The sequence below is a fragment of the Erinaceus europaeus genome, chromosome 18 (assembly GCF_950295315.1).
Source record: "Erinaceus europaeus chromosome 18, mEriEur2.1, whole genome shotgun sequence".
Taxonomy (NCBI): domain Eukaryota; kingdom Metazoa; phylum Chordata; class Mammalia; order Eulipotyphla; family Erinaceidae; genus Erinaceus; species Erinaceus europaeus.
Genome location: NC_080179.1, coordinates 77,029,894 through 77,045,779, shown reverse-complemented (window position 1 = coordinate 77,045,779; position 15,886 = coordinate 77,029,894). Strand labels below are relative to the sequence as shown.

Sequence of the window (15,886 nt, the reverse complement as noted above, 5' to 3'; positions counted from 1 at the left end):
TAAATATTTATATATTACCTTTTGTTGCCCTTGTTGTTTTATTGTTGTAGTTATTATTGTTGTCGTCGTTTCATAGGACAGAGAGAAATGGAGAGAGGAGGGGAAGACAAAGAGAGGGAGAGAAAGACAGACACCTGCAGACCTGCTTCACCACCTGTGAAGTGACTCCCCTGCATGTGGGGAGCCGGGGGCTCGAACCGGGATCCTTACGCCGGTCCCTGTGCTTTGCGCCACGTGCATTTAACCCACTGCATTACTGCCCGACTCCCAATTTCGTTTCATTTTTAAAAAAATTATTTATAAAGTAAGTTACATGTTTTCTATGATGTAATTGTATTCTGCTCTAATAAAAAGGATCCCAAACTTTGGTTGGGTGCTATGTCTGTGGATTCCCTGTCTATGGGGGGACACTTTGCCAGATGAATTTCTTCCAGGGAAGTCTCAAACACAGAATCACATGTGTGAGCTTTCTTCCCCTTTCAGGTCGATGTTGGGACCTAGGATCCAAAACAGACCTGTGCGCTCTACTGGGTGCACCACTGCCCCACCTAAGTTTACTCTCTTTCGAAGCTCCTTTAGTTCATATCGCAGATAAGTGCACGCCTAAACTAAAGTAGTACAAGAAAGAACAAATCCAAGATAATATATATATTCCTGCTTAACTTGATAGTCAACTATCTTGTTTCAGTTGCCCGATAACTAATTTCATCGAATAAACTCATCAAGCACACACAAAGTTACTCTATAGCGGCAACAGCTTCTGATTGCTTTCCTTTTTTATTTAAAGTGCCTGCGTTAAAGGCTGACAATTAGAACAGGCTCACTGTTTTAAAATTCTGTTTAGAAGAACCACTATGTTGTTTTTGTTTGTTTGTTTTAATATTCAACCCTTACTTACAAAAATGGCTTTGGTCCTGCAAGTCTTTTATTATTTTCAAAAACATGAGAAATATAATGTCATCAAAAGTCAGGAGATGGATCATCTAGTAGAACAAACTTTTTTTTTATTTTTTATTTTTTTGCCTCCAGGGTCATTGCTGGGGCTCGGTGCCTACACCATGAATCCACTGCTCCTGGAGGCCATTTTTCCGCCTTTTGTTGCCCTTGTTGTGGTTATTATTGTTGTTGTTAATGTTGTTCGTTGTTGGCTAGGACAGAGAGAAATGGAGAGAGGAGGGGAAGACAGAGAGGGGAGAGAAAGACAGACACCTGCAGACCTGCTTCACCGCCTGTGAAGCGACTCCCCTGCAGGTGGGGAGCTGGGGGCTTGAACCGGGATCCTTACGCCGGTCCTTGTGCTTTGTGCCACGTGCACTTAACCCACTGCGCTACCATCCGACCCCCTAGAACAAACATTTTACCGTGAGTTACGACCTGAGTTCAAGCACTGAGCCATCACACGGGAACATCTGCAGAGGGGAAGTTTCATAAATGGTGGAGCAGTGCTGTAGTATCTCTCCTCTCCTGTCTCTCTCTCCCTCCCTGTCTCCCATGCTCTATTAAAATGGTCTCCTGTCCTGTCTCTCTCTTCCTTCCTGTCTCCCATGCTCTATAAAAAAATCAAATATTTTCTTTTTTTTAATCAGAAAAACGGACAGATAAGTCTGCTGTATCTGGAGCCATTCGATTGAAAATCAACGTAGAAATCAAAGGAGAGGAGAAGGTTGCTCCATACCACATACAGTACACGTGTTTACATGAGGTAAGTCAATGAAGCTGCATGATTTTAAACCTACAAAAGAAATTGGTATCAGTAGAGTAGTGTACAACTTTGGCTCCAGCACAGAATTATATTAGGTTTGTGTACTTGTTTTCGGGTTTCTTGTATCATTACCTTTTTTAAAAAATTTTATTTATTTATTCCCTTTTGTTGCCCTTGTTGTTTTATTATTGTAGTTATTGTTGTTGTTGTTGTTGTTGGATAGGACAGAGAGAAATGGAGAGAGGAGGGGAAGACAGAGAGGGGGAGAGAAAGACAGACACCTGCAGACCTGCTTCACTGCCTGTGAAGTGACTCCCCTGCAGGTGGGGAGCTGGGGGCTGGAGCCGGGATCCTTATGCCGGTCCTTGTGCTTTGTGCCACCTGTGCTTAACCCGCTGCGCTACGGCCCGACTCCCTCATTATCGTTTTTTTTAAAAAAAATTATATTTATTTATTTTCTCTTTTGTTGTCCTTTATTGTTGTGTTAGTTATTATTGATGTCATTGTTGTTGGATAGGACAGAGAGAAATGGAGAGAGGAGGGGAAGACAGAGAGGGGGAGAGAAAGACAGACACCTGCAGACCTGCTTCACCGCCTGGGAAGCGACTCCTCTGCAGGTGGGGAGCTGGGGGGCTCGAACCGGGATCCTTAACGCCGGTCCCTGCGCTTTGCGCCATATGCACTTAACCCGCTGCGCCACCGCCCGACTCCCTATATCATTATTATCCTCACCACCACCCCCATCATCATTTTATGGTTTTTTTGCCATGCTACTTATTACTAGGGTTCAGTGCCTACATGCCATTCTGAGTTACCTTTATTTTTTTTTCCTTGTTTGCTTTTTTTTTTTTATCAGAGAGTGAAAAAAGCAGAGAAAGTCAGAGAGGAGAGACACCTGTAGCTCTTCTCCATTGCTTGTGAAAGTTCCCTCTATAAGTGGGGACCGGAGGTTTGAACATAGGTCCTGCCATGTAGTAATATGTGTGCTCTACTGGGTGAAGTGCCACCAGGCCCCTCCACCTGTTGTTACTTCTGAATTCCTTCCTTTTTTACTCTTCTCTCTCTGGGTCCAAACAGAATTGGTCATCTTCCCCTAACATTTCTCCCCCTCTCTGGGGGTATGAACCAGAATTCTTTTTGGAGTGCAGAAGGTGGGAGTTCTGGTTCCTGTAATTGCTTCTCTGCTGGACATGAGCATTGGTATCTCCAGCCTGTTTCTGTCTTTCCCTGGTGGGTAGGAGGGAAGTTTTCTGAGCTGCAGAGCAGTGATGCGGGTGACTCTCCTCTATCTTTCTCTTCCTCTCTCTTCCCTCTTTCTTTCTATCTCTATCTCACCCTTTATTGCACAGAAAGTTAAAATGATTCCCAGGAAGATTTGTGCAGGCATTGGACCCCAGCAATAAGCCTAGGAGACAGAAACAGAGACAGACAATAGAGAGAGAAAGTGGATGAGAAAATACTTTCTAAGGCGATAAAGATAAAGGTGGCTGAAAGGGTCTATCTTTTGCATGCTGTCTTTACTGCCACATCTGCAACCATTTATATGTGTTAATAATTTGTACTTCTATTTTATAAAGAAGGAATGGTCAAAACTGTTTAAGTCACAGCACACAATGTTAATATAGGACGTAAGTTTAAGTTCTCATTTATGTATTTATCGCCACTATTTTGAATTCACTCCTCTTCGTGGCCACTTTTTATCCTTTTTTTTCTCTCTATTTTGATAGGACAGAAAGAAATAGAGATGGGGAGATAGATAAATTGTGGCAAATTGATAAATTTAGATAGATAGATAGATAGATAGATAGATAGATAGATAGATAGATAGATAGATAGAGAAAGGGACCTGCAGACCTGCTTCACCTCTCCTAAAGCTTCCTCCCTGCAGATGTGGATGTGGAGTCAGGCCTCTAACATGGGTGATCACACATAGGAATGTGTGTGCTCAGTAGGGTGTGCCACTGCCTGGCCCCAAGTTTAATTTCTTGCCTACCATTTTGCCGGTCAGTGGCATCACTTTGTCAAAGAGGTGATTCAGTTTTCAGATCATGAGAAAAGCGCCCCTTGGATGGAGAGGCAGCTATGGCCTTAACGTGTGAGCACAGAAGATTAAGGATCATAGGAGCCGTGCCTTAGCACCAGGAAGAGTTGAAATCCAAGGCTCTATACAAGCAGAAAGTGCAGACTTACCAGAATCCTGGATAGTGAGCATCGAGGGGTAGCAGACCCAGTAAAATACACACATTGCCTTTCGCAAGGATCTGAGTTCAAGCCCCTTCTCAGCACCTGCACAGAGAAAGCAGCCTTGCAGGTGTCTCTCCCTGCCCCCCCCCCCCCCACACATCTCAATAGCTCTCTGTCTGTTAAATATAAAGAAAAACCAGTGGCCACTAGGAGTGGTATGGATACTGACCCTGGTGATGATTAAGAAAAGAGAGGGGGAGAGGGGAGGGAGAAGGAGAGAGTAGAATATAGAAAGCAAGGGATGAAGAAAGAAAGAATTGTGGGTAGTGATGTTCTCATTACCAAATCTTCAAAGTGTCAGACACTTGTGATAAATGTTAGTTGATTGCACTGAACCTACCATTTTGCAGCTTTAGTATTTTATACAGTAGTGAGTTCTATAGTAAGATAACCAACATTCACAGAGGCCTCTATAATGCACTCAGAGTCTATGAATACAAACGGTCAGGTTGTCATCAAAGCTATCAATAAGGTATTTTTCTATGCTTTTCTAAGCAAAAATGCATCATGACTTTTATGACAACCCAATATGTTCCGGCTTATAAAATGTGTACATGCAAAAACTTTTAACTTGCTCTGAGATTATTCAATATGCATAAACACTGATTTTATATAGCAAGATTTGCATAAAAATGAGGTGAACTGGAGTAGGAAACCAAGATTTTCCTATTATGCACAGATTCTGGTGAAACCTTAAATGCATTTGCAATGCAAGTGTAATTTTTTGGGATGCATATTTAAGTAGTTAGGCTTGTTCTAAGCAATGACTGAAACACTGAAACCACTTTACTTATAGAATCTGTTCCATTACTTGACGGAAGTGAAATCTAATGGTGGAGTGAAGATCCCAGAGGTCAAAGGGGATGAGGCCTGGAAGGTTTTCTTTGACGATGCTTCCCAGGAAATCGTGGATGAGTTTGCGATGCGCTATGGAGTTGAATCCATTTATCAAGCCATGACGTAAGTGCTGGAGACCTCTGACATATTCAGAAATAACTGTTGCCATCTAGAAAGAAATATGTTAACATCTACTTCTCCTTTCTTGAGACTTAAATGAAGCTCTTATTAAGAAAGTCATTATATTTTATTTTAATTAATTATGCTTCAAGTATTTTTAATGTGATTGATCGAATTCTACAAGATTGTAAGAGTATAGTTCCATACTGCATCTACCACTGAGGTTCTGTGCCCCTCACCCTCCCTAGTTGTGACAAAGAGTTTCTTGCTTCTGTTTTATTCCACAATAAAATATTTCAGTTCTTTTTTTTCCCTTTGTTGCCCTTGTTGTTTATCATTGTTGTTATTATTGTTGTTGTTATTGCTGTCGTTGTTGTTGGGTAGGACAGAGAAAAATGGAGAGAGATGGGGAAGACAGAGAGGGGGAGAGAAAGACAGACACCTGCAGACCTGCTTCACCGCCTGGGAAGCGACTCCCCTGCAGGTGAGGAACCAGCCAGGGGCTCGAACCGGGATCCTGTTACCAGTCCTTGTGCTTTGTGCCACCTGCGCTTAACCCGCTGTGCCACGACTGGCTCCCAAAATTTCACTTCTTTAGGTTCCATATGTAAGTGAAATCCCCCAGTAGTTGTCTTTTATTTCTTTTCTAATTTCTCCAAGCATAGTCACTTACAGTTCCATCCTTTTTGCCTCAAAGGATACAATATAATCTCGTTTGACTGAATAGTAGTATTCCATAGAGTATGTATCCCATAGTTTCTTTAGCCAGTCATCTGAAGATAGGCATTTAGTATGTTTCCACTCTTTTGCTGTTGTGAATAACGCAGCTATGATCATAGGGTATATATGTCTGTTCAAATCAGTGTTTGCATGTTTTTTTAATGAATACGTAAGAGTTGTACTGGTGGAATGGGTGCACTTCCATTTTATTTCTTTAAGTGGTCTCTATGTGGTCTTCCAAGGAGGCTTCACAAGTTTGCATTCCCACCAGGAGTGTAACACACTCTCTCTCTCTCTCTCTCTCTCTCTCTCTATATATATATATATATATATATAATTTTTTATTTTTTTATATTTGTTTATTTTCCCTTTTGTTGCCCTTGTTGTTTAACATTGTTGTGGTTATTGATGTCATCATTGTTGTTGGCTAGGACAGAGAGAAATGGAGAGAGGAGGGGAAGACAGAGAGGGGGAGAGAAAGACAGACACCTGCAGACCTGCTTCACCGCCTGTGAAGCGACTCCCCTGCAGGTGGGGAGCCGGGGGCTCAAACCAGGATCCTTCTGCTGGTCCTTGCGCTTTGAGCCATGTGCGCTTAACCCGCTGCGCCACCGCCCGACTCCCCACACTCTCTTTTTATTCACATTCTTGCTAATTGTACCATGAATGAGACCAGAAAACCAAAAGTCTGAAAAAGAAACTTTGTTTACACTAGCAGGCTTGGTGTCAGTTATCTCTATAAGAATGCCAGTCCCCAGCCTTTGTTCTGTAGAGTATCTGCAGGTTTAGACATAGGTTACTAAGCTACCTGTCATGGCATAGTAAGCAAGCAGGGGAACAGAAGGCAGATTACTGGCTGTGACTCTGAGTTACATAACCAGTTTCACATGTCCTGCATACCTTCCCGTATAGGGCCATGACAGCCCTTTGTCTCTGTTAGCCTGACTTTCCCTTTACCTATTTCACTAACACTTGACATTTCCCATTTTGTTGATGTAGGCCATTCTCACAGCTGTCAGGTGGTATCTTAGTTTGATTTTATTTTGCATTTCTCTAATGATAAGTTTTATGTCTGTGGGCTCTTTAGAAAGCTGTCTGTTCAATTATTTTTGCCCTTTTGTCTTTTTGTTTGCTTGTTTTTATTGTTCTTGAACTGTAAGGCTACTTTACAGATGTTTGCTATCAATCAGATGCATGAATGTGCAAGTATCTTCTCCCCATTTCCGTGTTGTTTACCATTTTGTAGTTTGCTTTTAATTTTGGAAACTTTTGAGTTTGATAATCATTATATTTGAATGTGCTAGTTTGATGCCTGCTAACCTTCCCTGTGGGTAAAAATTGCTCAGGATTTAATGACTCACCACTATCAACTTCTCAGTCTTTATTCTGTATCTAGAAAGGGGTCTGTGGACCAGCAGCACTCACAACTCCTGAAAACAAAGACATACAGTTTCTCCCCCTTTCCCAGACTCAGTGAATCAGAAACGCTCCGTCTTAGGCAACAGTGATCTGTTTGAAAAATTAAAGTGGAAGTTGTTCGTGACAGTGTCATGTATCCTCCACTTCTTTTGTCACATCAAGAAGATTCCAGCCAAAGGCATCAGAATGGAACAGAAAAGTCTAATTAAGTGGGTCTAGGCTTCTGTTTTTCCATTTTGCTGTACTTAAGTGATTTGTCACATTTATTCATTATTTATTGGAATTCAGTGTGCTGGCATTCTTCTCTCAGGAGCTGAAATATACATTCATTCTCTTGACCACACTTTCAAAATGTGTGTAATTGAAACTTCTTTTGAAACAACTACTAGTCAATAAAGAATTCAACTACAAAGGAAGTTATGACTAACTGGTCATATATTCAAATTTTAATTCATTGGCTATTGATTTTTTTTAATTCTTACATATTGTCTGAGAAACAAAATTCCTGCTAATCATACAAATGAACAAGAAAACAGAATGAGTCATACTGAGCTTATCTCAGAAGTTTTTCTTCTATTTAATTATTATCATTTGTCATCTCTGGGCTTAAATACTCTGGGTTAAATTTTTCAGATAGAAAAAGACAGTTAGAGACATGGTAGATGACAGGTAGAAAGAGGAGGGAGGGATGGAGAGAGAGAGAGAGAGAGAATAGCACAGCACAGAAGCTTCCTCCAATCTGGTGGTCGCCAGGCTAAACATCAGTCTCACACACTGCAAAGGATTACACAGTCCCAGTGGCTACTCAAAACTAAATAATTTAGCTTCAAGGGAGAAAAAAATGCTCTGTGTGTGTTAAGCACACTCAACAAGTTTTTGAGAACAAAACTGTCTAATACTTCCCAATGTTCCTCAGGCAGCAGAGTCTGGAATGGAAATCAAATCATCTTCTGTATTTCAAGTCATCCTTTGCTTAGTCAAATCCCCAAGGAACTCCGTATTCTTCCTCTTTTATTGAGGATGGCTGACTTTCTTTTAAGCCTACTCCCCTTTCTTTGAAAAAGAATTCAGAGCAGAGATGAAGGGGAAGAGAGTTGTGTTTCCCATTATTGAATCTTCCTCCTGTGTGCTCTCCCTAAGCGGGAGGCTGGGTCTCTTTGACTGGGAAATGACTGGCCATTAAGACTGGACACACCCGCTCCGGTCCTCTCAGATTCCTCCTGATTATTAGAAATGCTCTTTCCTCAAACCACAGAAAATCCTCTGCGAGGGAGTGAATTCTTAGCCCCATTTCTTGCAGGTAAATGCACTTTTGTTTCTGAGCTGGCCAGAGGAGTGATGGATTGCAATGGTCCTGTCTGCACAGGTGATCCATCAGAGAGCCAGAAGACTTGTTTGCACGTGGTACATGCCAACCTCTTGCAAAGGAAAACTTTCTCTTTTCTCCAGAAGAGGACAATGGGAATGAGCCTGGGATGGCTTTTTCAAAGGGTAGAGCACTCCACTCCCTTAAGACTATACATAGGGATCCTGTTTTCATCCTGAGAGTTTAGGGGAATTCTTAGTGCTTCTCTTCTTATTTCTGCAGATGTGTGCGTTCCTAATAATATTCTGACATACCAGGAATTCACCCTGTCACAGGGATATGCACAGGGAATTTAATATCAGATATTAATAATTAAGTTGTATATTGAAGGGTTGGGTGGTGACACGCCAGCTGGAGCACACATATTACCTTATACAAGGACCTAAATTCAAACCCCCGACCTCATCTGCAGGAAGGATTTTTCATGAGCTGTGAAGCAGTGCTACAGGTGTCTCTCCTTCTCTTTCCCTCCCTATCTCCTATCTTCTCACTCAAGTTTTTTCTATATATGAGAAAGGAAAGAATGGACCCCAGGAGGGGTGCAGTCATTGTGCCTGCACAGAGCACCAATGAAAACCCTGGGGTGATAATATATCTATATCTATATATATCAATCACAAAAATAAATAATTTATACTGGATTATTATTAAGTTCTTATTTTATTTTTATTTTTTATGTATAAAAAGGAAACATTGACTAAATGATAGGATAAGAGGGGTACAACTTCACACAATTCCCACCACCAGAACTCTGTATCCCACCCCCACAATAGCTTTCCTTGAGGATCTCGTCTGTTGTTTTCTATTTCTAATAGCCCTTTCCTCAGTAGTTGCCCTCATTTTCTGTGAGTAGTAATTCAATGACTGTATAGTTCTCTTATCTATAATTGCTTTTGACTTATTTGGAGTTTTCTGGGGTCCTGTCCTCATTCATTGTGCTAGCAGCTTTATTTGCTTTCGATTTGACCTTTTTTTTTTTCTTTTAGTTGGTGTGGTTTGTATTTTTCTGTCCTGTTACTCTTCAGTTGTGTTGTGTGAGAATAGGCCACACTAGAGTCTCTTCTCAGATGAAGTCACAAACCTCAGAAAGTATACTCGCGGCCAAAGCAGAGATTAATGCAGTTCAACCAAAACCAGATAGTCAAGCAACACCTCCACTCTAAAAACCAAAACCAACTATACAAAAGGAAAAGAAAGAAAAGAAACAAGGAAAAGTAAGAACAGACAAGTACAAAAATGAGCTGTCAACCAACTATAAATTCTAGAGATAGTGGGAAGAGAGATAAAGGAAAGAGGAGAGAGACACAGGGGAGAGAGAGGGAAAGGAGGAGAAGAAGAAGGAATCTACTCTCAGTCAGACTTCTACGAGATAATTCACGAATGAGTGCCAGTGCATGAAATGGAAATTTAAAAAAAAAGCAGTGAAAGGGAAGAGATTTTTCAGATCAGCCTTAAGGAAAGAGAAGTAAAGGGAGGGGGGGCAAGTCCCTCCCAGAATGTGTAGCCCACCCAGTCACCTGTCAGTGAAAGCAGCAGCAATGGCTACTTTTGCTCCAGTTGGAGAAGGGGGGGGAAGAGACAAGCACAAGTAATAATGATTATAGAATAAAATTCATAAAATTCTATTAGGCAAATGCATTAGCAGAAAGACACAGGTATCTTACCCCAGGCAAGACCAAGGCCCTTGACTCCTTTCTATTTCTTCCTTTCTTCCATTTTTATTTCCTTATTCCCTTATCCCTCCTTTTCTTCCTCCTTCCTTCTCTTTCCCTCACTCTCTGTCCTTCTCTTCCCTTCCTTCCATCCTTCCATTCTTATTTGGGCAAAATAAAAACACTCTGCATGTGAGGGATCACTATTCCTGAATCATCTTTCTTGTTCAAAGATAGAGATGGAGTGAAACCACAGCCCTGAACCTCCCTCCCCCCAGTGCCGTAACCCCCCCATAGGGTGCCAGAGTCAGCCTAACTGCTAAAGTATCTCTTCAGCTTTTGGTGAATGTCTTTTTTTTTTTTTTTTTTGGTAGTGATGCTTTATAAATCCAGAGCAAGTGAACTGCAACTGAATGCATTATTTGAAATATATAAAGGCTCCCAACTATTTTGCCAAATATTTATGTGAGTATGGAGGGAAAGCAAGAGGGAAAGGAGAGAGATGGAGAGAAAGGAGGAGTTAAAATGAGAGAGAGAGAGACACTGGCAAACTGCAGTGTCTACTTAAGCCCCGTCCCTCCCTAAGTGAGGGCCAAATGTTTGAACCCAGATCCTCATGTGTAAGTTGTGCCTTTCACTGGCTGTGCCACTCCCTGGCCCCTTCACCAGTGATATTTTGAGAATTTATAGCCGTAATTATGTGGTTGCCAGCTAAAAACATGCAGGCAACTGGGTCATGGCTAACAACTCAGTCATCATACTCTGAGAGTTTTTGTTTGTTTGTTTAACTCAATTTTGCTATGTAACTGCAAATACATTTACATTTTTCTCTTTTTTATTAAAGAATAAAATAAATTGATTTATGTTGTCACCCTGCCTTCGAAATATGTGTTGTCTATCTCCCCAAATTATGTGTAAGCACCTAGGCGGGAGTCGGGCGGTAATGCAGCGGCTTAAACGTAGGTGGTGCAAAGCACAAGGACCGGCGTAAGGATCCTGGTTCGAGCCCCCGGCTCCCCACCTGCAGGGGATTCACTTCACAGGCGGTAAAGCAGGTCTGCAGGTGTCTGTCTTTCTCTCCCCCTCTCTCTCTTCCCCTCCTCTCTCCATTTCTCTCTGTCCTATCCAACAACAATGACATCAGTAATAACTACTACAATAAAACAACAAGGGCAACAAAACAGAATTCATAATAAATAAATATTAATGTGTGTATGTGTGTGTGTGTGTGTGTGTGTGTGTGTGTGTGTGTGTCTGTTTAAGCACCTCTTATCAAAGTGCCACCTCCCTCCATGAGAGAGCACTGGTCCTAAAACCCTTCAAGTATTTTACTATCGTCACCATCAGGACTTCACCATTCCAATGTCTGTTTTTTTCCAAATACAAGCAGAGAGAAAGCAGATAGGGAACAATACCACTGGAGCTCCCTGCAGGATGCTGACAGCCAGGCTCAAGCATTAAAGCAGGTGCTCTCGCCCCCTGAGCAATCTTGCCAGCTCACTAAAACCCTCTTTAATTGCCTCTAACCTCCTCATTATTAAGGAACTAAAGATGAAGGAATCTGCTGAGATGGGCCATGGGTTTCATGTAGCGTTTTTCCCTTGCATTTTGTTTCCTAAATCCCAGTTAGGAGTGAGATTACCTGGCATTTGGCATTTATCTTTCTCCTTGTGGTTTATTCCATTTAGCATAAAGCCTGCTAGATTTATCCATCAAAATGCGTCAAAATGCAGGACCACATGACCTCTTCTTTTCTGACAGCTGCATGTGTGTGTGTGTGTGTTGTGTGTTTGTGTGAGTGTGAGTGTGTGTGCACACTACAACGTCCTTATCCACATATCTATGGTTGGATAGTTAGAAAATTGAGTTGTCTTCAAATTATGGGTTCAATGCAGAATACTATGATGGACAGGGCATGGATGTGTGTATCTCTTCAGATAAATGTTCTGTGTTCTTTGGATAGACATATAAATCACTAGTTAATTAATATGAGAGGGGGGAAATCAATTGTATGTCTCAAAGTTTTTCAAAACACAAATTGAATCTTTTTAATATATAGGCTGTGTATTTGATATTTTATTTTGTTCTTCCAAATCTAGTATTTCTTTATTGGGGGAATGTTGATTTACAGATTTTTTTTTTATCACCAGTGTACACTTCCCCACATTTCTCCAGGATTGGTATTAGGACATTTCTCATTTTCTTATAACTTATACTAACAACTCTTATCGGCCAAATTAGTCAGTGTAGTCTGATACCATCACTTCCTACTCTATACAGAGTAGTTATCTCTGGAGACATTATCTCACATGTTTCTTCAGTGCACTGGGGGCTGGACTTAAACCCGGGGTGTGTGGATAGAGAAGCAGGTGAGCCTTTCTGCCAATCCATTGAAGCAATTTCTAAGGAAATGAATTTAGAGAAAAGTTTACTCATTTTCCAGTAGCCATTATGGAAACCCTCATCATATGGACTTTGGTTTAGATATTCCCTCCATTACTTCAAGATTTTTTTGACATCTTCATGTGTATTTTTCAGTATTCTTAATAGATATTATTTAATTATAAGTAACCTAGTGTATTACGAAGTCAAAGCATAAAATACATAGTATCAAGAAATAGTCACTGGTAATCTAACCTTAGTATTAAACTGAATCATGTAACTCTTACAACATAAAATGCTTCCAGTGATCCAGGAGATCTACACATAAGATGTTAGTCTACTTTCATTGGCAAGTATCCTGATAAGTTTTGTGAATTAACTGGTTGAGACCTAAGCCTCTAATTTCCTCATCACCGTCCATCCCCTTTGAGTTGCTCCTACTCAAGACATGTATTCATGCCTGTGTGTTCTGTGTGTGTATTCAATAATACACATTTCAGAGATTCCTCAGTGGAAGATAAATGGCTAAGATTTGGAGCTAATTGGGGTCAGGCTATAAATTAAAGTTCTATTATCACCTTGAATGCTTTTAATCTTTTTATTTTCTCCTAAGCTGTGCCTTTAATTTCCAGATATTTTGTCAGACCTCAGATGAAATAGGGACTGTGTTTTGCTAGAAATAACAGAATTGAACACTTGATGCTAATGATACTATTATTCAGGGTTTAAAATAAATGTTCTCTGAGCACTAACAGGGCATGATTCCATTTGTCCTTAGTATTCATCTGCTTACCTAATTAAATTTTGGCTTTATCAACATGCTTAAGAATTAGAAAATCTCATTGAAGATACAAAATCACATTCACTGGACTCAAGTCAGAAGTCAAGTTCAACTAGTCAAACAATACACAGTAGAAGAAAACCCTTTGCATAACTAATCCATGTGAGGAGAAAACAAGTGTGAAAGAGCATTCTAATAAGAATATAGAAATAGGTGGTCCGGGCGGTGGTGCGGTGACTAAGGCTTTGGACTCCCAAGCATGAGGTCCTGAGTTCAATCCCCGGCAGCACATGTACCAGAGTGATGTCTGGTTCTTTCTTTCTCTCTCTCTCTCTCTCTCTCTCTCTCTCTCTCTCTCTCTCTCTCTCTCCTCTTTCTCATTAATAACTAACTAAAATCTTTTTTAAAAAAATGAATATAGAAATAGAATGAGGGCATATTTTGGGAGAAAATGGTTTAGGAAATTCCTGTGTCCTTTCCCATAGGTCTCCTTGGGATTATATTTCCTTTCTTTCCTCTTTCTTCATTCTCTCTCTTTTGCTTTCCCCTTCTTTCCTTCCTTCTTTCTTTTTTTTTCTTTTTCCATGCGTACTGCAAGCTCTGGTTAAAGTGGTACTTGGGGCTGCTTCAGCTATTCTGTTAGGTGAAAAGCTACCTGGTTCTCCCCTGGGCCTGTGGGCACTGGGCCTTTGCCGCATCCAGGGAATTGAAAGCAGCAGTGCACTTAGCCCCCTTAGCAAGTCACACTATCAGCCCAGTGGCTTCACATTTGTGAATGAGAATTTTTCTGGAAAGTTAACAATGTCTTCTTTTTTCTTTAAGACTGGGGCAGCTTCCTCTAGCTTGTTCATAGATAGAGTTTGATTACTGGTGATAGAAGATGTGCTGTGAAGTTAGTGCATTTTTTTTTCTAGTTTAAAAGTGCTTGCTGCTTTTGTCTTGCAGACACTTTTCATGCCTGTCTTCTAAATACATGTGCCCTGGGGTGCCTGCTGTCATGAGCACCTTGCTAGCAAACATCAACGCCTTCTACGCACACACAACGGTCTCCACAAACGTGCAAGTCTCTGCGTCCGATCGATTTGCAGCCACCAACTTTGGCGTGAGTAGTATTCCTTGGAAAAGAAAAAAGAAAACATTCATACCTTGAGGGAGGCTATATCTTAATAGGTTTTAGGTAATACTATTCTTGGATCTGGTGGTGGAAATTCTGTGGATTTGTACCTCTCTGATCTAACACTTTTGTCAGTCATTATTAAATCAATCAATAAATTAAAATAATATTCTTGGAATCTTATTGAAGAAATGACATCTTAGGGGAATATCTTAGTATAATATATGAGAGTTGACAAGCTTATTTAAATCACATTTGACAGAATAGCTTCATTTGACAGACAGTAGATATTTTTTAAATCTGAGATGACCTTTTCCAGTCGGGGAAGATATATGTTTTGTGAAGGAGTAATGGGATTTTCTAGGAAATTCTCCATGTGAATTTGGGGTTCACCTTTTTCAGATACAATTCTCTGGCAGAGAGGTTTTGGCTTGACTTTTATAGACTCCATGTACATTCCCCATTGGTTTCTACTGATATTAATAGATAACATACATTTTCTAAGTAAAAATTGGCAAGTGTATAGCCTACAGTAATTATTATATCATCTACTCCATGTGTTCAAATACACCAGAAACCAACTGAAAAGCAGAAGTCAGAGGATTCATATGTTTTTCTGTTGATGTCACTGGAACTCATCTCCTAGAAGCACAATGAAGTGGGAATTGGCAACATGGGAGTTTGTATATAAATTAAGATGACCCTAGTGAAATAGCAATGATGCAAGCTAAGGGCAATAGGGATGGAGAAGAAAGACATAACAGAGATGTTGTTCTTGCTCATTTTCATTTGATAGGACAGAGATAAATCAAAAGGGGATGGGGAGGTATAAAGTGAGAGACAAAGAGAGGCACCAGCACCACAGTTTTATTACTCATGAAGCTTCCGCCTTGCAGGTTAGGACCAGGGGCTTGATCCCAGGTGCTTGTGTGTGGTAATATGTGCACTCAATGGAGTGCACCACCTCTGGCCCCTAGAGATTTTCAAGGCATAGAATAATATTGGTGTCTTCATGGATAAATGAGGATACTTAAGAAACATGAAGGATGCCTTTATTCTCAAGGTTCTCACCAGGGTTGTTTTTTGAGAAAGGGTGAAAGATAGCTAGCTAAATGATAGATGATGATAAATAGGTAGATAGGTAGATAGATAGATGATAGATCGATTAGGGAGGTAGGGAGGCAAAGACAAGGAGAGACACCTGTAGGGTTCTGCCTCACTGCTCTTGAAGCGTCCTCTCTGCAGGTGTGCAGTAGGGGCTTGAACTCAGGCCCCAGTGCTCAGTAATATGCGTGCTGTAGTACATATACACTTAACTCAAAAACAGTTCTTTTTTTTTTTTCTCATCTGTTTTCATGAAGGAAACTCAGTTTTATGGTAGGAAAGCGATTTCCGTAATACAAGTTGGTTTTTTTGCTACCATAATCTGAATTTGTCTCGTGAACATACTATTGTTGAGTGTGGTGCCAGAAATCACATTTTAGCGTATGTGTCATGAAAGTAGAAGCAAATGCTACCCATAAAATAAAAGGGTGCTAGGTCTGTAGGA

At 40.7% G+C, this 15,886-nt stretch overlaps 1 protein-coding gene across 5 annotated transcripts in view; it reads left to right on the top strand.

Moving 5' to 3' along the window:
• Positions 1 to 15,886, top strand: part of UNC13C (unc-13 homolog C) — a 413,239-nt gene that overhangs the window by 170,954 nt on the left and 226,399 nt on the right. For all 5 annotated transcript variants that reach the window (XM_060178197.1, XM_060178195.1, XM_060178196.1 and 2 more), the window contains exons 10-12: positions 1,587 to 1,702; positions 4,743 to 4,906; positions 14,169 to 14,325. In XM_060178197.1, coding sequence (XP_060034180.1) covers positions 1,587 to 1,702; positions 4,743 to 4,906; positions 14,169 to 14,325 — 437 coding nt within the window. The remainder of the gene's footprint in view (positions 1 to 1,586; positions 1,703 to 4,742; positions 4,907 to 14,168; positions 14,326 to 15,886) is intronic.